The 24742-nt window shown below is 33.4% G+C and overlaps 4 protein-coding genes across 7 annotated transcripts; all 4 read right to left on the bottom strand.

The window, feature by feature from the left end:
- Positions 1-4753: 4753 nt before the first annotated feature.
- On the bottom strand, positions 4754-8752 carry LOC100804297 (SKP1-interacting partner 15). 3 transcript variants are annotated; one of them, XM_003518559.5, is made up of 2 exons: positions 7503-8752; positions 4754-5325 (listed from the first exon to the last, which is right to left on the bottom strand). In XM_003518559.5, the coding sequence occupies exon 1, from the start codon at positions 8640-8642 to the stop codon at positions 7539-7541; it is 1104 nt and encodes a 367-aa protein (XP_003518607.1). In that variant the 5' UTR covers positions 8643-8752; the 3' UTR covers positions 4754-5325; positions 7503-7538. The 3 variants fall into 3 exon arrangements, with proteins under 3 accessions (XP_003518607.1, XP_040867518.1, XP_040867520.1); XM_041011584.1 differs by lacking the exon at positions 4754-5325 and adding an exon at positions 5498-5844; XM_041011586.1 differs by lacking the exon at positions 4754-5325 and adding an exon at positions 5498-5837.
- A 126-nt stretch (positions 8753-8878) lies between these two features.
- LOC102664867 (receptor-like protein Cf-9) lies at positions 8879-11198 on the bottom strand. The gene is made up of 2 exons (XM_006574747.4): positions 10544-11198; positions 8879-9180 (listed from the first exon to the last, which is right to left on the bottom strand). The coding sequence occupies exons 1-2, from the start codon at positions 10977-10979 to the stop codon at positions 9143-9145; spliced, it is 474 nt and encodes a 157-aa protein (XP_006574810.1). The 5' UTR covers positions 10980-11198; the 3' UTR covers positions 8879-9142.
- Positions 11199-11619: 421 nt separating this feature from the next.
- LOC100803766 (abscisic acid 8'-hydroxylase 3-like) lies at positions 11620-14911 on the bottom strand. The gene is made up of 9 exons (NM_001255689.3): positions 14570-14911; positions 13690-14008; positions 13445-13597; positions 13073-13336; positions 12898-12984; positions 12741-12819; positions 12523-12629; positions 12322-12440; positions 11620-11972 (listed from the first exon to the last, which is right to left on the bottom strand). The coding sequence occupies exons 1-9, from the start codon at positions 14776-14778 to the stop codon at positions 11882-11884; spliced, it is 1428 nt and encodes a 475-aa protein (NP_001242618.2). The 5' UTR covers positions 14779-14911; the 3' UTR covers positions 11620-11881.
- Positions 14912-19123: 4212 nt separating this feature from the next.
- On the bottom strand, positions 19124-23274 carry LOC102664665 (transcription factor VIP1). Of its 2 annotated transcripts, XM_006574745.4 has the most exons (4): positions 23179-23274; positions 21180-21309; positions 19789-19873; positions 19124-19428 (listed from the first exon to the last, which is right to left on the bottom strand). In XM_006574745.4, the coding sequence occupies exons 2-4, from the start codon at positions 21267-21269 to the stop codon at positions 19331-19333; spliced, it is 273 nt and encodes a 90-aa protein (XP_006574808.1). In that variant the 5' UTR covers positions 21270-21309; positions 23179-23274; the 3' UTR covers positions 19124-19330. The 2 variants fall into 2 exon arrangements, with proteins under 2 accessions (XP_006574808.1, XP_040867516.1); XM_041011582.1 differs by lacking the exon at positions 23179-23274 and having other exon boundaries at positions 21180-21653.
- Between the last annotated feature and the right edge of the window lie 1468 nt (positions 23275-24742).

Genomic DNA, 24742 nt, shown 5'->3' with positions numbered 1-24742 from the left:
GAATAATTTTATGTTTTGATATCAATTGTAATTATAATCGAGATAGAAAATTGATTTTTTTTATATTAATTATGATTATAATCGATTTCAATAGTTAAAACCATTCCTCTTTAATAAATAATTTTTAAAATTACCTTTTTTTTAAGTCGTTCTTTTAGTCGAGTTAGATTCAAGTTGAAATAACTGACTGACCAAATTTCAGTTGAAGGACAAAAATTTCTTAATTGTTGATTGGCAATCTGACATGACGTCTTTTAGTGTGACGTGTTAATTTCAACTCATCCATTGTAAGCCAAGTAATTTTTGGAATTTTTTTTCAAGTGATCCACTGATCAATGGTTCTCGGGCCAAAGGCCCAAAAGAAGAGAAAACAAAGCTACCTAAGGTTGTTTCTTTCTGCACCCATGGAGATCCAAACGGACAAAAATTCCTCTCACCCTCTCAAATGAACCAGACACCTCCAACCCTAGCCTCCTCTTCCTTTTCTAAGTATGTGCCGCCCAAGCACCCCATTCTCCTCCTCTTCTTCAACCTCCCCCCTTTCTTGTTCCCTTCTTGCACCATTTGCCGAAATGTATTTTGAAATGTTTGTTCTGGAATAAGCATTTCATTAGGGAAAAATTATTTTTCATGTTACGGATTGTGTAATCCATGTGAACATAATTTTGGAAAAGCCTATTCGTAAGGGAAAAAGAAATTGAGTTATGGAAAAGCCTATCCATAAGAGCTTTGAAGCATGATGGATTATGGAAAGCTTTGAAGCATGATGTGTTATATCGAAAAGCCTATCCATAAGCCAATTGAAACCATCTAAAGGAGCCATGTACGTAACAATAAGTTTGAGATTTTTAAAATTACATTCCAGATAATTTTTTCGGAATGTAAAATTTGATTAAGATTTCAAAAGATTTTTAAAAAAATAAAAAAAAAATCTTGTGGTGTTCAATTAAGATTTTTAAATAATATAAATAAGTCTTGTGAGATTTAATTAAAACTTTTAGGATTTTATAAGGAATACAACAAAATTGAGTGATATTCAATTATGATTTTTATAACTTAAAAAAATCTTTTAGTATAAAAAAATATACAAATTTCGATTAATTGTTTTTTAAGATGAATTTGATTTGACTTTTTAGTATAATGATGGTGTGTTTGATACAATCCTACTTCCCACGGGTATTGGATAAAAGAATTCAAGAGCATTGGCTAGAGCTACTAAAGAAGGCCCTAGGATTCTCATGAATTTTAGGATAGATTTCTGAGCACATGGGTCAAGGTTGGGTCTACTCTTCTTTATAAATATTAGAAAATATTTTTTCCTTCTTTTGGGCCTTGTATTTTGACCATTCTAATAGTATAGAGTTTCAACCTTGTATTTCAGGACATTTTGAGTAGTCTTTGTGGTAGGTACTTTTCATGTATTTTGGCATAAGAGTGAGTTTAGCTACTACAGGGGGTGTGTAGCTAAGCTCTAACTTCTCATCTTAAAGAGGTGAACTTAGTTATTAGAGAGGTGTGTGTAGCTAAGCTCTAACTTCCCTAGGAATTTTCCCAAGGAAGCTTCTCAAGAAAGTTTCTCAAGGAAGCTTCTCAAGCAGGTGAGTTATTAGAGAGGTGTGTGTAGCTAAGCTCTAGCTTCTATAGGAATCTTCTCAGGGAAGTTTCTCAAGGAGGTGAATTATTAGAGAGGTGTGTAGCTAGCTCTAATTTCTCAAGGAAGTTTTCTCAAAGAAGCTTCTCAAAGAAGTTTTCTCAAGAAAGCTTCTCAAGGAAGCTACCTAGTTTATAAATAAAAGCATGTGTAACACTTTTTGTAACTTTGATGAATGAGAGTCTTGTGAGACACAACTCAAAATTCAACTTCTCTCCCCCTTTTCCTCCTTCAATTTCGTGCTCCTCTCTCTCTTTCCCTCTCTCTTTCTGAATGTGAAAATTTTTAATAACATGAAAAGTTGACTTATGTATAAGTAGATAAATATATAAATAAGATATGAAACAATTGTTAGATATGTTTTTTGTTTGGTGGGATCCTTATTGTGATAATGGTTACAAGTATCGATGTTACTGGTAGATATTGTGGTATATATTTTTTTATACAATTAACATTATTGATGATTGAAGGAGAATGAGTCTATTGTGCTTGTAAATATGCTAGGAGAAATTGATTGGTTGTAATAGGTTTAAGGTTCTTTGTATAAGATGAGTTTTATTTAAAATGTTAGGTGAAAAAAATTCATGAATATTTATAAAAAAATTCACAAAATCCTTTAAAATCTTAAAAATTCATATATTTTTTTTAAATCTTATGAATTCATATTTTGTAAATCCATTAAAATTTGAATTACAAAATCCTAATCATAAAAGTCTTTTAAAAAAAATTAAAAGTCATTACATTCTTACAAAGTCTTTTAAAATCCATAAATTTTATGCCAAAATAATCTTTTAAAATCCTAATTCAATACATCCCCCTTAATACATCTATCAAATAATCTTTACCAAAATCCTTGAGATTTTGTAAGACTCTTTTCTGTCTTTATATATTAGTTACTAGACTTTATTTTTTCTCATCATACATACCCTCTTTTCTCTTCAATACTAACACAAAAATGAGATCTACTCAATTGAAAAAAGTATCAAACAACGACAAAAAAATAATGTAATTCAAGATGTGTGTCATATATGTTTCTCCTATTCTTTTGGAACAAAAAAATATTAAATATATTCCTCCACTTTATACTTTTCTATTTGCTTTCTAAATTAAATTAATGTTTGTCTTATGTGTCAATGTTAATAATACTTTTCTTATATTGACTATGTTCATCACCTATTCGACACAATATTTTTATGATTATCACTCTTAATGTTGTCCTCCACATAGCTGAGTAATCCTCTACAAAATTTTTACCCTTATTATTGCACCCCATTTAACACATCATTGAATTTATCATGACATAATTCTAATAATTGAAAAAAAATCAAAAAATTATTGTATAATTTTAAATATATTGTTCAAATCCAAAAGTAAGAATGAAAAATGTTATTGTAAGAAGGGTTAATATAGGATAACCTAAAGCTAAAATCAATTTAGCTATTAAAAGATTAAAAAAAAATTATATTGATTTTATTTTTTTAATCAAAACCTCATCACTTCTAATTACCTTTTTCACTAACTCTTATAATTTTGAATATGTTTTTAAAAATTTATAGTCTTTTTAAATCTTATAAATCTATAAAATCCTTTAAATTCTTATGATATAAATCCATTAAAATTCAAATTATCACAAAAATTTTATAAAAAAAATCTAATAAGTTATAACATTCTTACATTATCTTTAAAATCTACAAGACTTTTTTTTATACTAAAATAAACTTTTAAAATCCTAATCCAATACACCCCTGTAATTTTACGTTATGAAATAGGTGTTTCGGAAGCTTAAAAAGGTGTAGGAAGCAATATTGAAATAGGTGTTTTTAAAAATTTATAGTCTTTTTAAATCTTATAAATCTATAAAATCCTTTAAATTCTTATGATATAAATCCATTAAAATTCAAATTATCACAAAAATTTTATAAAAAAAATCTAATAAGTTATAACATTCTTACATTATCTTTAAAATCTACAAGACTTTTTTTTATACTAAAATAAACTTTTAAAATCCTAATCCAATACACCCCTGTAATTTTACGTTATGAAATAGGTGTTTCGGAAGCTTAAAAAGGTGTAGGAAGCAATATTGGAGATGCAGGAAGCAATTGCCTGTATAAGTAAACCTAACAACCCAATATATTCCATTGAAGCCCAACACATATTCCAGATGGTCACAAGCATCATGATAAGAAAAAAAAGTTAAGTAACATCATTGTTCAAAGATGCTGTTTCTCTCTTTCTTTCCTTTTTGTCATCAAAGATTCTGTTTCTAAAATGCCAAATTTGACTGTCTAATGTACATGCTAACGTTCCCATCTCCACCAACCAATTACCTACCAACTGGTGTATAGCCAATTTCAGATAAACGTGATTGGAGCATACTAATGACAGAAAGGTTATCAACAGAAATTATTTTTATTCCGATAAACAAACGCAAAAGAATGTAGACTAGGGTCAAATGCTCAAAATATCGAATACAGTGATTGAAGCTTAGGGAAGATAAATATACACAACCTTATCGTAAAAGTAGGAAGGATAAGTGTACACAATCTTATCTCCACAGGCAAAGAAACTGTTTCTAAGATTCAAACCCTACCTCCAGGTTACAAAACAAAAACTTTATCATTCTCAAGATATGTAAAAAGTATAATATTTCAGTAAGAACTCGAGAGCTCCAGACTGAAAAGATGCCTTGGAGCATTTCTCATGGTTTATCATTCTCGTGGTTCACTAAAATTATATAATGAAATTCCTTGAATATTTTTTCGCAGTCTTCTGGTTAAAGCTACTGCATAACAATTAGCCCAACTTTTTCCAAACAGCTTAAATTTTACAGAAACTCCATATAAAGTTGTCCAAACATCAGTTTCCTTCACTGTATTTAGAAAAAAAAAGATGCCCTTTCATGGAGTTCTTTAGTTCAATTAGTCATAGACAGGCATCTTCATTCTCTCGCTTTTCCTTTGATGGAAAATATCATTATGATTATCCAGTACAACGAATACAGACCTAATGAACTTTAATTTCATTAGAAGAAAACATACAAATTCTATTAAAAATATAAGGGTATAAACCATCATATGCAAAATTTTCTTTATAAAATCCTTGATGAAGTGCTCTATCTATATTCATTATTCAATGTGTTTATAACAGTACATATCACTAATGTCACTAATGGTAGTGCAAAGAAAGATACATACTTTTAAATCTTTTAATCCTTGGTTGGATATACTTTGCTTACAAAAGTTGGAAAGATGAAAGGTACTAATCTGCATCCTAGAGGTGAAATAAATAGCAAATAAGACATCCAACCTTGGAGGCTAGATTTGTCAGGGAGGTGCTCCTGAGAAATACGAGTAGCTCTACCAGTAAGTAGTAACCTTTCACTTCCAGCTTATGTTCCTAACATTCTGCACCCTTGGCCTCCACCAGGAACAATAGCTGCACTAGTTTATGGGTAACTAGACATTTTACAGCTATGGTTCCAAGATGGTGACAGTGATCTAACTGGGAAAACTTGTTTGCTATCACAAAATCAGTGACCTCAACCAAAAGAAATCAGCTTGCTCCATATAAGTTAAAGTTCCCACCAGCAAGCTTAGTGAGACTGAGGTCAGATCTTCTAAAAATTCATAGGAAATCTTAGTTCAACCCCATAACTTTGGAGGTGCAGGACCCTACATAATTTAGCAACCATCAAGTTACTATACCACCTAACCACCTTAATTCTATATCATGGAATTATATTCCTTTGAGGTTGTAAGCATAGAAAAGTATATGATTTATATTTCCAGAGGCTGTAGCTCACTCAGATACTAATTTCCATGAATTTAAAAGTAAAACAGAATAAGAAACAAAAATTGAATGGAATATATTACATAGAAACAAACAGCTGTTTTCTTCTGTTTGCTCTAGACATATTTCTTGGTGATTCCTAAAGATAATAATGGAATAAAATACTAAATATCTATATCTCAAAGTCAAATCACACTTTATTAGTGCAAAATATAGAGGGAAACACAACAAAATAAATGATGACTTGACTTCTCTCTAATCAGATGCCGCTTGTTAGAGCAAGAATAGTCCAGCTCTTTCTTGAATGGGGGGCTGGGGAAAAAAGGGGAGAGGGAAGGAGATGCTCCAATTGTCTTCTCACTATGCCAGCCCCAGTGGCCCAATCTCTGGCTCCCTGCATCCTGGTAGGTGCATGGTTGTAAACTCCTAATCTATTTTCTTTTAATTTTTTAAAGAAAAAGAAGATATCTGTTCTTGAACATTTGATGGCATTTTGGCTTTTAGGTAGTAACTACATATTTTCCAGATATTCTTTCAGCCAAAGACACAGATAACAAACATGGGATTGTCACAATCATATCTAAATATTTAGATATGAATTTAAAGACAATTGCTTTGGTGTAGTACAATTTGATAGAATTTAGCATTTTTCATTTGTTCAGATGACTTCAGAGAAAGAGATAGTGATGCAGAGGGTTTTATGTCACAAGTTGCAACAGCAAGGTTATCAATATCGAAACAGAAATAAGGAAAGGGCCGCACAAGAAGAAACTTTGCATAACAGTAACACATTATAAGACATGTTCAAGACACAGTTCAAGGAACAATATCTTATGACCAGATGTTAAAGACTAACTGAAGTTGAAAATTTTCTGCTATTATGGCAGCTTATATCCAGATTCTAAAAGAGGCTAAACCAATTCATATCTCTACTTCTAGAAATGTTGTTCGCTCTTCATATTCAGCTTTGAAGTTTGAAGATGTAAACATGAAGAGAGACACATCATATTGAATAAAATTAGGAAACCTTGTTAACTTTTCTGCTCTTTTCCTCAATACATTTACATGATTATAACAGCTAATCTTGATCTCCATCATATCAGTAATTTCATACACATTATACATATGAAAACATGTAACCACAAAGACCAAATTGATCCCTACATCGTTTTTTCTATAAACCCATACCAAATTTCTAGTGTACAAGAGCTGAAAACTCTTGGTGTCCAATGCTAGAAAGAAAGATTGTTTGCGGCACATATCTAAATGAGCTATTACTGTGGGCAATCATTTTTCCTTTCATATTTGTATTTGTAAATGTGAAAAATTAAAGTGAGCCATAAAATTGCCTATAGTAATCATCCTTTCAATTAGGAAGAAGCTCCATAAACTAATTACATAGTAGGGCTAGCAAATAACTTCAATATGCAGTGCAAAACATGGGGTTGGAGAGGGTGATAGAAAGACTGATTGATCTTTTATTTCCATTATAGAGTCATTCTAAACTAGAATCAACCTATGTGATATGACTCACATCAAAGGTTATGCTATTCTGAACCCTAGATGAAACGATAAACAAATGAAATCTGTAGTTAAACTGCTAATTGAAATCAAGCTAAATTTTCACTCAATTACCACAGAAAATTGCTAACTTCCTAAAATCACAGAAAAATCCAATGTCCAAAGTGATAGATAGGAACTACAGACACCCCATATACATCAACCAGTCTTCACTCAATTATAGCATTCCTTTATTATCCCCACACTTGTCTTTACAAATTACAAGTAGTTTCACTAGATTGACTAGGTGTCAATTCTGTCCCATAGTTTCAACTTTCAACTTTCATTGCCAGTAATACATTATATATGTCAATGAAAGCAAAAATCTACGACGATTTAGTAACGAAACAACAAAAAACAAAAGAACAAAGCAAGATTCCACAAATCAGTTAAAAATTGCATTGTGTAGAAACTAATGGTACAATACAATTACAGCAACACATTTCATAATAATAATAATAAAAAAACCACAAGCAATATTAATCCAACACAGCATTACCAATTCCCAGCAAGCCATTAAACCCTAAATCCTCAGTCAGGGGACAGCATTGAGCCTCCCTTCGAACACAAACCCGCGGTAGAGGCCTTTGCCGTTCTCGGGGAGGTTATCGATCCACCTCCACTCGTGCCCCTCGGAGGCACGGCGGTCCCAGAGCGCCAATTTCCCGATCCTCTTGGCGGAGAAGCAGACCATGTCGCCGGCGCCGCCGAAGACCTTGAACTTGGTCGACTCACGGAAGGCGCGGAACATTTCAGGAGGCATGCGGGCGGCCTCGTCCCAGCGGAGGTTGTCGAGGTCGAGGCGGAGGACGAGGATGGTGGAGCAGGGGGCGTTGAGGGCGAAGGAGGACTTGAGGCCGCCGACCATGAGGATGAAATTGCCGTGGCCGCCACGGACGAGGCGGGGCCGATTGAGGACATCGAAGACGTCCCCCCACTCGTGGCGGTCGAGGGGGGACCAGACAGGGACGACTGAAGTAGTTGTGGATTTGATGGTGCAAGAGAAGAGCTTCCACCGGTTGCGCCAGGGGGAGCCGACATCACATAAGGCGAAGGCGGAGTCGTTGATGAGAAGAGATGAACGGGGTTTTGAGGGGAGGTTGGAGGAGAATTTGAGCCAGGTGGTGGTGTTGCGGTGGCAGTAGAGGGCGGCGAGCTCCGTGAGGACCATGACGCGGTCCTCGGAGTCGACGAGGACAGAGCCGTGGCGGGACCAGGCGGAGCCGAGGTGGGGGAGGACGCGGAAAGTGCGGGTGAGAGGGTTACAACAGATGAGGGACTTGGAGTTGGAGTTGGAGTTGTTGTGGGCCCAGAGGTAGAGGAGGCCGAGGGAGGAGGCGACGGGGAGAGGGGAGTGGAAGGGGAGGAAGTCGAGGGGGAAGTGGAGCCATGATTTGGTGGCGGGGTCGAAGAGGGGGAGAGAGGTGTGAGAAGGGGTGTGGTGGCGGTTGCGGAGGGCCAGGAGCTGGAGGGGTGGATGGGAGCTGGAGAGGACCTGGAGGAACGAAGGTGTTGAGAGCAGCTGCAGGAAGAATTTTGACACTGAGCGGCATATCATTATTTCCCTCAGTGGCAGCCTGCAGAATATCTGCCGGAGGCTGTCCTCCGCTAGACGGTAGATCCCTGCCTCTTCCTCCATTCTCTCTCCCTCACTTTCATTTCCTACTTTTAACCAACTCTCTATTTATTTCTTCGGTGAACCACTTAGTTCTATCTCCACTAAATATACAATCTCATTTAATTATTTCTATTAATGCGTCTTAAAATCGATACTAAAGTTTAGAACTCTTTAGATTTTATTCACCTTATAAAAAGAACCAGACCCATTTCGTTTTGCCAGTTATCCAGGCTAAGTTTGAAAACAAGAGAAAATTAAATTTTATTTTATTTTTTATAATTAAAATCTAAATTTTATTGCCACCCATAGAGGCTGCTGGTTGGCATGATTACCATCCCTTTCACAACACAATTCATTTCAGCTCAACCAAATTAACATGCAACTGCCATGGGTAGGCTTTAACTAACTGGGAGATGCATTTAGTAGTCCCAAAATTCAAAAGACCAAAATTCTTGGTAAGCTGTGAAAACTTGAAGTTACTTACAAACCATGTTATTCACTTCAACCATGTAAGGTCTATTTCACTCCTTCAGTTTGCAACAATTTGTTTGTGTTCCTCCTGCAAAAACATCACCATTCATGAAGCTACAGTTTACAATCTTCAACCATGTAAAGGATAAAGATTATAATAGTTGGATTTTCATCAAGAAATTTGATTTACACCAATAGATCATGAATAATCATAAAAGTAAACTTAATACAAAATCTTAAGACTTAGATTTATAAGTTTTTCTTTTATTTATACGATATTTAACCTTTCCATCCCTACAAAATTTAAAACTTCACCGAGAGTGACTTTTATTCGTCAACAGCTTTGGTGAAAAAAAAATAAGAATAGAGAAGTGAGATTGAGACCGATTCATCAAATCATCATTAATAATATTCTTTTTCAGCTATATTATTTCTTGTTACCTTTTATTGTTAACCATTCAACAATTAAAATTAAAATAATAATTGAACAAGTCAAACTTGTATTTAGTCATTTTTTCAACCTAAATTCCAAATACAAAATCATTTATTCTTTCATCAAATCTTTCATATTATTTATACTTTGAGTGTTAGCAAAAATATAATAATATTTTATCTTTTGAAATCAATTAATCACTTCATCATATTAAATTATCTAATTTAATTAATCATTAATTATTAAAATAATTTCTTGCCTTCGAGTTTTGTTTGCCAAGAAAACAGAATTGAAATTTGACAGGAAGGTGTATGGTTATCAAAATTGGGACTTTTGTTTGCCAAGAAAACAGAATTGAAATTGGGACTTTTCCTGATAATTTTGGAAATTCAGTTATACCGCAGAAGATAAGTCTAAACTCCTTAAACTGGGGAAACTATGTTTGACACTGGATTTGAAATTTAGTGATAACTGATCATTCTGTGAAAGGTAAAGGCTATCCAAATTTTGAAGCCTAGAGAAAAGTGGAAAGTTGACAGATCCACTTAAATTGTTTGATGATAGATCTAACAGAGTAAGGTTTAAAAAGCTGAAAATTGATTCTGATTTGTTGCCCTGCAGCTTGTTGTAGGACAAATGTAGACTCTGCAAGGAATGACATGAGTTTGCACTTATATGCTCTGGCAACTCACTTCTGGAAGCTGGCCTTGAAGGTCCCAATTTTCTGAAAGATATAGGTGTTGAAGATTTGGTAAACAAAGAATGTCATCTGTCAAGTTTCCTCTTGGCCAGTTCTCTCTTAATGTAAGAGTAACAAAACAGGAAGACATATTAAGTGTCCTGATTGAAATTGAAGACATATCTGTTTCAGCCAAATCAAGCTCCCTTAAAACTGTTGCATTTTGGAGCAGCCTTTTCCAAGTGTCTTCTTCCCACTTTAATGGATAAATACTATTAGTACTAGAGAAATCAAGTGAGGCTAATTTGGAAAGGTGAGAGATTTGGGAAGGAATTTCACCTTCAAAGTTAGAACCAGACAAGTTGAGATGTGTGAGGCTCAGAAACCCACCAAAGAGAGATGACAGTTGAGGTTGATTGAAATCATTGAAAGCAAGGTTGAGTGATTGAAGATGAGAAAGCTGGAAAAGCATACTGTTTGGATGGATTTTGCCGGTAAGCCCACTGCAGGTGAGGTCGAGCTCAGTCACGTGACCGGAGATATGGTGGCAGGTGACTCCAGGCCAAGAGCAACAATCTGTCCCATTTTCCCATGTTGTGGTCTTTGAATAACCAGGATGACAATAATAATTGTGATAACTAGTCTTAATAGTGAAGGAGTTCTTGAACTGAAGCAAGGCAAAGCTGTCATGGGGGTGGCATAAGGAATGAGAGGGTGAAAAGTAAAGGATCAGCAAATGCCAGCACAGAAGGAACCACCATATCCATGATTCCATTTTTTAACTAGTGTGCAACTCCAAAGTTTTTAGGTGGACTTAGTATAAAGGGAAAATATACATGAAAGGGTAATTAAGGAACCAAAGATGAATATTTATAGCCATCAAATTAAAAACACGATATGCAATTTGTGGCTAAATTAAGAGTTGATTGTGGTCCCAGCAGCTTCGAGACTTCAACAACCCATTTTCTAACCCTTTCATCACGCTATATGAAAGTTGTCGCCACTATATTGCAATTTAAATTGACTTGACGTGGAACTCATTTTCTGCAAACATGATTCATTTGATGATAAATTTAAAATCTATTCATTTGCATGAGTCTAATCTTCTTACTTGTTTGTGAGCTTCAATCACAAATTACAGACATTAAAAGTTTCAATATCAATTATCAAACAATGTAGGACTTAACTTTTGAAATAGCTAACAAGTATACAACAAGACCACCACAGAATCCTTGATGGTTGCAGTCGCGAAACAATGTGTATTGTATGTCTAAATGCAGATTGTCTATGCAACTTTCATTTTAATATACCAATTTTCAGAATTCTTATGCTTTTACAGTCTGTTAAACTATTTAACGATGACTAATATTGATGAGTAGATAACGAAGGGGGGGGGGGGGGGGGGGGAAACAGAATCAACAGGAATTTATCAATTTGAAAATGATCTTAATTATTTGTAGTTTCTTTCTGTACTAGCATTACCTACCTACTGAAAAAGGAAATGCAAATTATTTATTGAGGATTAGTTTCTTTCCTCACAAGTAATAAAGCATGATTTGGAACGTGAGTTCTCTCCATACAATAACAGAAAAGAGACAATGATTCTGTTCATATACAAGATTTCTGCATTGCCATATCGTCTTCTGTTGTTTGTTTGTAGTTTCAGAAGGAATCGTGTTATAGTGCCTCAACTATAATAGGATACTTGTTCTTTGGCATCCTTACAAGCGTCGGCTGGACAGAATTGTCTTTCTCCAGATGTCTCCACCTGTAGCAAAATAAATTGTTACATGCAATGGAATATGAGTAAATAGTTTAAGCACTGAAAGTGTAAAGAATTTTACAGTGTTATTCAATCACAAATTTTTCTGTATGATAATTTTGTTGACTTTTACAATAATTTACCTGTAAGGCATCCTTATTATGATTTCCAATTGGTTGACAAGTGCATAGAAATTTAACTCATGGAATGTTTAGTTTAAATATGGAAAATGAATATGGAAGAGAACAAAGCTAAAATAAACAGAAAAAATTGGAATAAATGTTGTTTTGGAAAATCTGTGTGATTGTCCATTTTCGAGGTGCAATGTGATTATCTACGTTATTCAGAATCTTACTTGTATCTGTTGACAAGGTGATGGATGAAGACACAAATTTCAAGCTTGGCAAGGTTCATTCCAGGACACATACGTGGTCCACTACCAAATCCAAGAAAACTGAAAGGCCTCAATGTTTCCTGCAATTGAATGAAAATATCAAATTTGAAGTCCTTAGAAATAGAAATGATTATTAAAGTCTCTTGTCAGGAAGGAACTTACATCAAATCTAGAGGGATCAAACTTTTCAGGATCTTGGAAAACTTCTGGGTCGTGGTGAATAGAAACAACATCTAGGTTGACAGACCAACCTTTCTTAATTTTATAACCTGCCAAATTTAACATCAACTTTGAGTGTCATTCAAAGAGTAACAGTTTCAACATACATACACACACAAACACATTATATAGCCATATTTGGCCATTCTGTATAGCCATACCATCAATTTCAAAATCCTGGGATGCCTTTCTTGAAAACCAAGGTAGTATCGTGGCTCTTCGAAGAGTTTCACTGATCACCTGAAATTTAAATGATCAATAATCCTTGTGAACTGTGAAAACTTGAAGTTACTTATGAATAAAATTATTGTTGCTTACTTTGGCTGTGTAAGGCATGTTATTAACTTCAGCCCAAGTAAGATCCGTTCCACTCTTTCTGTTGGCGACAATTTGTCTGTGTTCCTCCTGCAAAACATCACCATTAATTCATGAAGCTACATTTTAAAATCTTCAAACATCGAAAGGAGAAGACTATAGGGGCTTCAATACTTACTCTCAATTGTTCCAAAACAAGTGGATTTTCACCAAGAAATTTGATGAGCCATGTAAGAGCAGCAGTTGTGGTATCATGGCCGGCAACCAGCAGAGTTAATATATTATCCTTCAGTTGTTTATCTGTGAGTTTATTTTCATCTTCTTCTCCATCTTCTTTGCTGTGTTTCATAACTAAGGATCCTAAGAAATCCTGTTGAAATTCTTGGCCACTTCTCCTCCGCGAAATTGTAGAATCCAGCATCTCATACATCCTATCTCGAGCCTGCACACATTCATAGCATTGCATCAAAAGAAAGGAGGGTTCAGTGATCTTCAAAATTGAATCAGTGCACATATTTAGTGTGTGGCTAGTTATGCATGACATTGTTACCTTGATACCACGGTGGAATGCTGTCCCTGGAAGTTTGAATGGCAATGAAGCAAATGAGGAAGAAATAATCTTAAAATTTGACCTAAACTTCTCCTGTTCCTCCCCAGAAGGCTCTAAACTCATGATCATATGTCCAATCACTTTTAGAGTAAACTGTAACATTCAAAATTTCATGTACTTAGTACGGAATAAGATGTATAACCAAATAAGAAAGTTTCTTATATAACTTAGTGGCACTACTCAACTGTAGAAGCCTCCTCAAGAACCAGGACTTTCCTTCCATCCCATTGATCTAATGTTTCCATTGCCTGAGTATTGATAAAATGGAAATATTTTTTCAGGCCATCAATTGATAAAGGTTCACCAATCAGTCTTCTTAGCCTTTTGTGTGCCTCTCCAGTGGTTTGCAGCAAACTGGTGGGGCCCAGAACTTGCTGGCCAGTGTAAAACAGATTCAAACTCACAATCCCATCTTTTCCGGTTAACAAAATTTTGCTTGCTTCTCTCCCAGTCATGAAGACAGTGAACCTCCCCAGGACAAAGCTCTTGAAAACCTTTCCATATCTGTGAGAAAATAGAAGTTATCAAAGAAAAAGAAAATCCTAGGAATTCTTTAGCACCTAGCATGTAATTATAAATTTAATCGGAATGCATCAACAGTCGAAGGATTTTTTACAGTGTCATATCATGTAGTCATGGACTGTCATGTAATTGAAACTTGTTGACTTGTCAGTAATTATTTTGAAGGCTTTAGTTATATTTTTAGTTCCTCAAACTAAGTGTGTTTCTTTCTTGGTCCTCCAAATAAAAATTTGTATTTTTTAGTTTCTCAAATTCAAAAAATTGTTCCTTTTAGTCTCTCTGTCAAAGGCTAAAAGATGCAAATTATTATTTGAGAGGAAAGACTAAATTTCAAATTTCAAAGACTAAAAGTCTAAAACATACACAGACTAAAGCATACATGTTTTTATTTGAGGGACTGAAAAAAACAAATCTTCTAAGAGACTAAAAACATAATTAAACCTATTTTAAAAGTCATAATGATTCTAATTAGTTGACACTGACATTGTAAATTTGTTATACCGGCAGTGTATCAAAAGTAACCCAGTTCAATTAATTTGTTACCTCTTTTGCCTCTTGTTCATGAAGCTAAAGATTCCAGAGGGACTTGAAAAGTCAGAGAGGAATGAGAAACTCTCTCCCACAATAGGCCAACCAAGGCTTCCAGGGATGCCTTCCATTGCTTTAGGAGAACGAGTAACATACAACAACAAGATAACAGACAACACTAACAAGGAAAGGACCAACGAGAGCAGCAACATGATCAGCTCCATTCCCTCTTACCGCAAGCACCAAATAGCACTAGTAGTTAATTAATCAAAGAAATGTATCCTATATCTATAGTATAAGCTACAATTATTAATTGTATCTCTTTCTTTAGCACCTTGAGCTCAGGACATTTGTGATAGATTTAAGCCTGGACACAAACAAGATGTTTATATTTATATCATGTTGTTATAATAATATTATCAATTAAACCGCAGGCCAATATGTTACTTTGAAAAGGTGACGACATGTATTGTGAACATTTTGAAGCGATAAATACAACATTTTTCCTTGGTAGAATCTCAGGGGATTCTTTGTTCTTGTTGATGGTGTTATGAATTATGATGTTGATTGCTAGATTGAAACAATTAGTCCATTTAGACATTTAATATTTTGAAACAAACAAAATATTAATTTGCCGTCCTTCGACTACCCATTGTCTGGCTTGAAGTCCATAGCTATCTCATTTTTGCATTATAATTAGATTCCTCTGCCTAAAATTTCAGGATTCGTCGGTAAGAAGTATTTAAGCACTTTTTTTATATATAAATTCTCGAGAAGGGCTAACAACACACTCCTTGATATAAATATTATGTCCTGTGATCTAAATAATATAGTTAACTCTAATTTTTTATATTTTAAAATATTTGCTATCATTAAAATAAATTTATGCTGATTAAATTAATTTTACATAATATATTTTTTCATTGAGAGTAAGACAACTAATTTTAAATAAACTTAATTGTCTTTTAACTAAAAAGAAGCTTTACTACAATAGGTTGCGGCCTCCAAATTCTAAATAAAATAGTTCCAACTAAGGAAAACATGACCCATCCCTTGATGATGAGGAATCAGAAACTTTCGAATCACCTCGTGTCCTGTCTTGTAATTTCTGTTTTTTACCAAATTCAAGTGCTAGGATTCCACTTCCACAAAAAACTTGATCCCAAAGTTCTAGATGTTAATCTATGCTTAGTTGAAAAATTATATACAAGATTAAGATCAAGATGACCGTCGTGGATTCTATAATTGGTGATCTTTTCGAGAATCACAGGACATTAGGTGGCATATAATCCAACATATATATGATGAATACTCCAAGGACAAAACTTAACGTGTATATATATATATATATATATGCCAACTACAAGCTTGCATGTCAGCGGAAGATATGAACAATGTGTTAAAGAAAATGGTATATGATAATTTTGATTGATATGAGGCAATAAATAAATATATATTCTCTCTAAATACATATTCTCTCTATTATCTCTTTATGATTATTAAAGATAAAATATTAAAATAGAATTATAAATAAAAAAAGAAAAAAATATACAAGAATTTGGATCAATTACCATTCAAATTATAGTTAATTCCTATAATTAATGGATTTTAACACCCCTTTTCAGTTTGTGCATCAATATCACATATTTCCAACTTGACAAGAGAACTATCAAGTTGTTGTTCTGATTTTACAGGGAGCTGGTTATGAATATCACAATCTTTTTCCAATATTAAGATAATTGATCAACATCACATAGCTTTTGGAGATGTTTAATCATTTGGTTAGCCAACGACAAAAACATAAAGAAGAAGAGTAGTTGTGAGAATAATTCGATGGAACACATGTTTCAAGTAATTAATCTCCTCTCATCTTATAGGTATTTGATATAGTTTAATTTTTTTATAATAATACAAATAAATGCTATTTGAGAACTTTATTTAAATAATTTATTTGATATAGTTTAAATTATTATTTTTTATAATAATACAAATAAATGCTACTAGTGAACATACTTGAGGACCCATCCATCAAGTTACTGTGCAAGTGGTGCCCCTCCCTTCGCTCACTACTGCTTTTCCTAGTCACTCTTTTACGTCGTCTTCATCGGTAACCTTGAGACTTGCAACAAGGTTAAAAATCGAAACCTCTGTCACCATTCCTTATGGGTTTCCAATGAATTTTGGGTCCATTGAAAAACTAATTAAAAATAATATTTTTCCCTCTTCTGTGTTGTTGATGTTAAAGGAAAAGAGAAGTTGCTCGGGTTGTCGGTGATGGTCATGGTATGTTTGATTTTGTCAACAACTTTAATGCATTAAGTTTCATTACGTCATTGTTATCAAGTTTCTTTTTGTTTTTTACCGGACTCATCAAGTTCTTATTTAAAAGAAAATTTTATTTCCATGCATTATTATGCTTTTGTAATACTCCTAATATCAACCAATGGATTGGTGGTAGCTACTAACTAGCTCCCATTGTTATATACTTATTTAATCAAGGTTTTACAACTACGACGAAATCTTATTACCTCTCGGTGGTGGAACTAAAGTAATGTTTCAAGAAACCATTGTCAAGTTAGAAACTTCTGAGATATAGAGACAAAAAGACAAAGAAGAAAGAAGGTTAATAGGCATAGTTCGTGCATTCTATGACAGAAAAAAAGAAAAAAGGAAAGCATTTAGGAAAAAGATGGAGTGAAGTCTTTGATAAATTTAATTTCTCAATATCTTTTAAGTGATCTATCGAGGTAATGGGGTCCATTTAGTCATTTTGATTAAGTGAGTTTCTTTAATAATACGAAATAAACAATTACTACTTATTGGTTTTATTTTTTAGTTATAATAAACTATTTGACAGGATGAAAAGTATATGACTTTCAGTCCATCATCAAAAAATTGAAAATAAAGTAATTTGTTTTGTTTTAAATATTTTCTTTCTTTCTTTTTTCTTTTACGCGATGTTGAAGTTGAAGAGAGTGAGAGAATAAAGTTGTTCAGGTTGTCGATGACGGTGTGATTGATTTTGTCAACAACTTTAATATGGATTGAGTTTCATTACGTACGTCATTGTCATCAAGTCACTTTATATAAAAGAAAAATTTAATTTTCATATGTTATTTTGCCTTTGTAATTAAGCTACTATGTCTATTGCACAAGAAAACACATTTTTGAAATGGTTTTTTTTCTCAAAAAAATAACAAACAAAATATAGGGTGAAATTAGTGAAAATTTAGGTGGGAAGAACATAGCCCCATTTGAAATGGAGAGAATAAGTTGGAATAAAGTAAAATGAAATAGAAGACAAAAAAAAATGCATGGCGCTTAAGACTAATTAGGATTGTAAAAAGGAAATTGTTAAACATATACATATACCTGCCGTTTGTACTTTTTTTTTTTTTTTGTTTATTTCCTTCTTACCCTTATCTCCTCCACCTATTCGCACACCCCCTTCCACCAACATATTCTTCCTCCCTCTTCTTCTTTAGACTAGGAGAGAGCTCCATCAATCCAACGCAAGGTTGGTATGGAACAATCCTAGAGATGTTGAGGGTTATCCTCAACATAATATCACTTCTACTGTGTATTGATCAATCTTCATTCAAGTCTAGAGATGGCTACAACTAGTGATGGAGAGCCAATTATAAAATAATAACAATAGTACTCTTATCAACAACAAATCAACAAGTCAATCAGTCAGAAATATAAATCCTACCAATATAAATAAATAAAATCTTATCTAAATAATATATAATAACATAATCAGCAACAAATAAAAGATATTTCTAATTGATTGACTCGCTGATTTGCTGCTAATAACTAGTATTTTTTCCCATGTGAATTCAATTAGGGTAGCACATAAAACAATGAAATATTGCACAACTCTTTTCACTTAATTAAATCAACACAAATTTTATTTGCAAGACTTCGACCAATCTAGATTGAATAATTAGTATATGACACTAATATATCAAGCTATATTTTCTTATTAGAGAACATATTATCAACATTATTGTGCTTAGTTTTGTCATATAACCAATCAAATAAGCTTATCACCCACTAATAGAACATAAATAAAATGTACTTAAATCATGAAGACAGGGATGTTGAAATTCTCATCATTAAAGTAATTAAATAAGAAAATAATTAAATTACTTTAATGATAATCAATGTTGACACCCACTGATCTTATGCATTTTACATATTTTATTTTCCTGAACTACGGTTTTTAATGATAATCTTAAAAATCAATGTTTGACATTCTCATCATGCTAGCTAGATATGGTTAAAATACGAAAAGTTTTGAACTCATACTATTAGATACCAAGCCAAGGCATACTGAGAAGATGCTTTCCGTAGCTTGCTATTTAATTCCAGAAGCTAATTACTACAATATTATCAACTACTCTTTCAACATCTTATTATGTTACTTTTAAAGTCAACTATAAATCTAGATTTCAACCAACCACAAGATGGTGCTTGCGGCCTGCCCAGGTATTATTGTTGACCAATGTTCACGTTGGGTACCGATTATGTTAATTTAATTCATTTCTTAGAAAGATGTTACTTTCATTCATCCAAAAAGCTATAAAACATAAAACTTCAAAGGTTGTGCTTCCAATCTAGAAGTAGAGAAAATAAACAACACTGAACAGCATAATAATATACCCTTCACAAGTCTCACCACACACACATAATTTAATTACTGTTACTATTATGAGCTACTTCTGCTAATTGATGTTCATGGAGTTGAGGCAATTTTGTCCATTGAAAGGTTGTTCAGAGGGAGGAGCGCCTACCATAAGGAGGATAGTTCCCTGAAAGAATAGTTTTTTCCCTAAGGCGCTTTAATTCTTCCTGTTGTGCCTTGTGGACTTCTGCAATCACATAGTGTAGCCATGTTCATATTCACGGGTTAAATTTGAAACAAGCAAATGACAAATATGCAACTTTACAAATTTCAAGCAATAATTTCCTTGGACTTGGATATATATTTTTGTTTCCAAAAATGCGCATTAGGGTTCCTCCTCCATTCTTTCATGGCATGATTTAAGAAAGAGGTAAAGTTGACACACGATGATTCATGAGATTATGTTCATAAAACAAATTAACAAGAGTAATGATTGAACTTTTTTTTATTTATCCAATTTTATATGAATTGATGGATAAAAAAAGGGGACATCACATACATTCAATTTTTTAAGGCATAAATTAAACAAATATGCAATGATGCACACCGTCTTTAAATTGTGCTTCTTTCCTCAGAGCCGCTACAAGCATTCTCAGCTTCTTAATCCTTTCATCCGAAGCTATGCAGTCTCTCTGCATCGTATGAGACATTGATAAGTTAGTGAATTTTCTCTTCTTTTCCTTATTATGTATGTGTACAAAATTGAGTTTAATTACTAAAATACTAAGAGAGTAATGCTACATAGAATTGTTTGATAAACTTTGTTAATTAAGCCTCAAGGGCGGGTGTCAGAAAGGTTCAAGTGATGGGGACCACTCATCTTCCAAGAGTCACGTGAAAAAACACCAATTTAAGTTTTGAATATGTAATAAGGAAATGGATACAAGCCAACTTACTTCAATGATGTAAAATATAGTTATGGAAAAACTACATAGGGTAGGGTTTAGTCACAGTAGCAGATGTAAGATCCTTAGAGAATAATTTATTTTTAAAAAAATTAACATTATGAAAAAGGTAAAAATTAGGAACATGAGTCAAATATATAAAATTAGGAGGACAAAATCTACACACCTAATATATTTATGTAATTTTTGAAAAAAATTACGGGTGCATTTGCACCCTCATAAACATGTGGATCTACCACTAGGTTTAGGCATGCATTATGTTTCTGTGTAAAAATAATGAGATTATTGTACAGTGCACACCACATGTAAAAAATTTGGCAAAGAAAGAATGAAATTGTTAGAATACAAAACCAGTTTGGCTTGTTCAGAACAAAAAGAAGATATTCATTGATAGTACTGATGATAGACGATGCAACAAGGGAGTTTGATTATAAAATCACGCATAATCCATCCCAACCCACCTTCACCATTTGCACTAAAAGTATGACCGGATTTTTACACAGCTATTAACTAAAAGTAGAGACTGATCTTCAAGCGCTTGCAGTGATCCCAACTAGGTTGACCCCTACAAACACCCGACAAGGCAACCAACTCCCGAATACATTAAATCAAAAGAGAAGATAATAGGGGATCTCAATTGTAAATTGATATACAACCTACAAGAGTATTCTATGCATATATTTTTAAAGATTTTGATGCATGATATGTATGTTCTGTGGTTGATTTAGATCACGTACCATGTGATTCTTTTATTAGCCATGACTCTTTCCAGACATAAGGATAACAAACCCGCATAATTATCAGTCTTCTAGTCCTCAATTTTGTTTTTGGACCCAAATTCTTCTTTCTAAATGTTGTACATATATTTTAATGACCATTGTTATTCTTTTCCTAATTGCTATGCACAAGTAAATCTACACCACTTTTAAAGTGTTGCAGGGCAACATCAAACATTAGCAAGAACAAGTTACCAAATTCTTGTTTATTCGTCATCAATATGAAAAACGAAAAGGAAAGAAGATAGTCAACATACCCGAAGCATGGCTATACTTGCTGAGAGGTTAGCAGATTTAATCCTAAGCCTCTGCACCTTCTTCCACATGATTATGTAACGAATCTTCATCTCCTTTAATGGGGAAGCAAATTGCCTATTAGCAAGAATCCTACAAACACAATATTTCAAATCCAATCCAACATCAGCGCATAAAACCAATAATTATCCCACAATCCAAACACCCTGCCAATGGTGTAATACCTTAAGGGGTATTACCCTTAGCTTACATTTTAACCATCAAATCTGGATAATAAAAAATATATTATTCTCAAGTAACCTCATCATATGCATATTAAAGGGCATTTCCCAACATACGAATCCATATACCAAAAGAATATCCACATAACTAAGTATCCGAAAAGTAATAAGCCAAAGACATTAATTCACAAAACATAACATCTTCATGGCCTAGAGTTTTCATTCTCCATAACTTCCTCAATCTGAAACATGGAAACTAAACTAATGAGACAAGATCTAAGTGAGTGCTAAACATGACCCAATATACTTATGTAACTCATGGAAGCATCATAAATATATAGCAACGGGTGTTCACAAGATGGGTTGGACCCAATTTGGCCAAACCCCTGAATCAATCCAATCAATTTTTGAATAGGTTGGATTGGGTCAATGTTTAAATTTTTTTTTTTTTTTGTAATACCCAACCCAATTGTAAATGGATTAGTTTGAGTTGAATCAATGAGTTAGAGCAATTAAAGTTGTTTATTAGTCTAATAATAATACTAATATTAATAATAATATTATTATTATTATTTATTTTTATTTAAAAACATATATCATGTATTATATATATATATATATATATATATATATATATATAGTAATTTAATATTAAAAACATGTTCATGGGTTGGGTCAACGAGTCAAAGAATCAAAATCCCATGACCAAATCCAAAAGTCAAGTGTTTAAATGGGTTGGTTTGAGTTCGACCCAAACACATTAAATATCCAACGTATTTGGGTTAATTCAAGTTCGCGGATAACTCATACCTGCTCACCCACAAGCATCCCTACATATAGTTTCACTTCAACATTGGCAAAAGCATAAACATAAACTAAGACACCAACTTTTGCATGCTTAACATTATTTCTTTCTTTGTCTTTTCCGTCCTGTGACTAGTATTGAGCTTAAACTTCCAAGTAGTGTCCCCTTGTTCTTATGTCATGACCTGATATTTATTTTACCCTCTAACTCGATAAGCCTTTACCACATCTTTCGGGATGAGAAGTGATGGAATCCCGATCATCATCCAAACAAGGTATCTCAAATCTTATTGCATGCATCTTTCTTATTAAGACATTTGGGCAACAATTAATATCAGAGGGGGTGTTGTCCTTCTTCATTCAAAAGAAGCTCAATTAACATTCAATCATGAGAATTTAGTCCTTTAAGGAGAGAGATACAATTTAAAATAAAAATATACACAATTAAGGATGAAAAAGAGAAAATGTAGTGTTCCAAGGCTTTCAACTATAATGTTCTCATGCTTAGCCTGAAGCTTAGAATGCTCAAACCCTTTACTTCCTCTCTTATGCTTAGCTAGAGAAATTCTACACTTAGCTTGAACCCCTTACTAAGCTTGAGAGAAAATCTCCTGCTTAGCTATAAGTCCCTAGAGCTAAATCTTCAATCTATGCTTCTTAGGCTAAGCCTCACAAATTTGTGGCTTGGCGTAGAGCTCAATTTTTGGGCAAAATATAGGGAATTTCAATTTTGCTAGCTTCTTGGTCATTAATGACTTCTTAAACCAATTCTAAACATCATAAAAGATCCATGAAGGATCCATCAAGCATTAATACACCAAACCAACATCTAATAACTCATAAATCATGCAACCTAAATAAAATCCCCAAATTTACCAAGTTAGGGTTCAAACCCAAATTTCCCAAATCAAACAATATAATCCATGTTCAAAAAGAAAAATTAAAAAAGGGAAGGAGATGAATATGAAGTACTCACTCGATAATGTCAAGAGTGTGGGTGGGTGTAGGTCTCCCTTGATCTTTCTCCTTCTTCCTTCTTTTGTCCTCTTTTCCAATTGTGAGTTATAAGAAGAGTTAGGGGGGGGGGGGGGGGGGAGAAAAAGAATTTTAGTGCTTTAAGAGGGTCATGTGCCTTCTATTGGGCCTAATTGGTTTTTCTCTTTTAACCTATGATCTACCCCATTCTTTAACCCATATTGGGCTTAAGGGGGTTATGTCTCCCTTAAGAGTAAAACACATAATGCAAAGTAAAAAAACATAAATAAATAGCATCATATTAGGTAATAATAATAATAATAATACAATATTGTGATATTATCACTAGCGTCCTATTTTTGGAGTGCTACAAATGGTCTAAAAGAATATCATTAGTAGGATTTGAGACAACAATGCCCAATATCCATGTTACTAGAGTCAACACAATATTCATTTTGAAATTTATTGAAAATCATATATCATTTGGAGAATCTATTGAATAGATAGTTAAATTTTAAAAAATTTCTATTTTTTAATAAATTTTAATAAATAAAAAAAGTGTTTTCTTTATCTCACTTTGTTTGATACTTAAAGTCTCAACAAAAGAATATTATACTAATGCATCATCAATTAATGCTTTACCTAAAAGCTACAAACGGACATGCACAAAAATGACTGTTTTTCAACAATAACAAATTTTTAAAAACTAAATATCAATTACTAAAAAGATGTATACATAAAAATCAAATCAAGTTTATAACAAGATTAAGGTCACAAACACAAAATTATATAATTTATGACTTAATTTTATATTGTTATTTTTTTTTTTGAGGTCCGCCTAGGTGAGGACCCATTCGTCAAATTGATATGTCAATTGTGCCCTTCCTTCAACTTAGTGTCAATTTTCCCATTGTCTTTCATTGCCATCACCCGGTAAACTCAAGAGTATCAAATAGGTCAACATCAACTAGCTTCGAAGGTGGTCAACAAAGGGTGCTCCTACTATAACCTTGGTCACCTTCCAGACTTATTTGAATTGAGATCAAAACTATCAAAGAGGAGACAATTGTTGAAGTTTGCAGCGAAGTAGAAACAAAGAGTTTGGGTGAGAATGTTGATGATTGGCCCCATACTTTGATATCTACTCTATGTTCACTGTCACCGATGGGTTTTCAATGAGTCCATTGAAAAATTAAAAATAATGTTGGTGGTACAATTACGAGGAAATCCTATTATATTACCTCTCATTGGTGGATTGATAGTAATGTTTTAGAAAATTATTGTTAACATAGAAAATATGGAGAGACAGAGACAAAAAGACAGAAAGGAAAGAAGGTTAATAGGCATAGTTCATGTATTCAGTGGTGGAAAAAGAACAAGCATTAAGGGAAAAGTAGGGTGAAGTCTTTAATAAATTTGATTTTTCAGTATCTTTTAAGGGATCGAGTCAAGGTAATGCCATGGGACCCATTTGGACCTTTATTGTTTTAACTTTTATTTATAAGAAAATATTTAATAGTGGTAGATTCAACGGTGGACCATTATTTAAGTGTGTAACTATGGAT

This window comes from Glycine max, chromosome 2 (assembly GCF_000004515.6).
Source record: "Glycine max cultivar Williams 82 chromosome 2, Glycine_max_v4.0, whole genome shotgun sequence".
Taxonomy (NCBI): Eukaryota; Viridiplantae; Streptophyta; class Magnoliopsida; order Fabales; family Fabaceae; genus Glycine; species Glycine max.
This window is presented reverse-complemented; position numbering and strand designations above follow the sequence as displayed.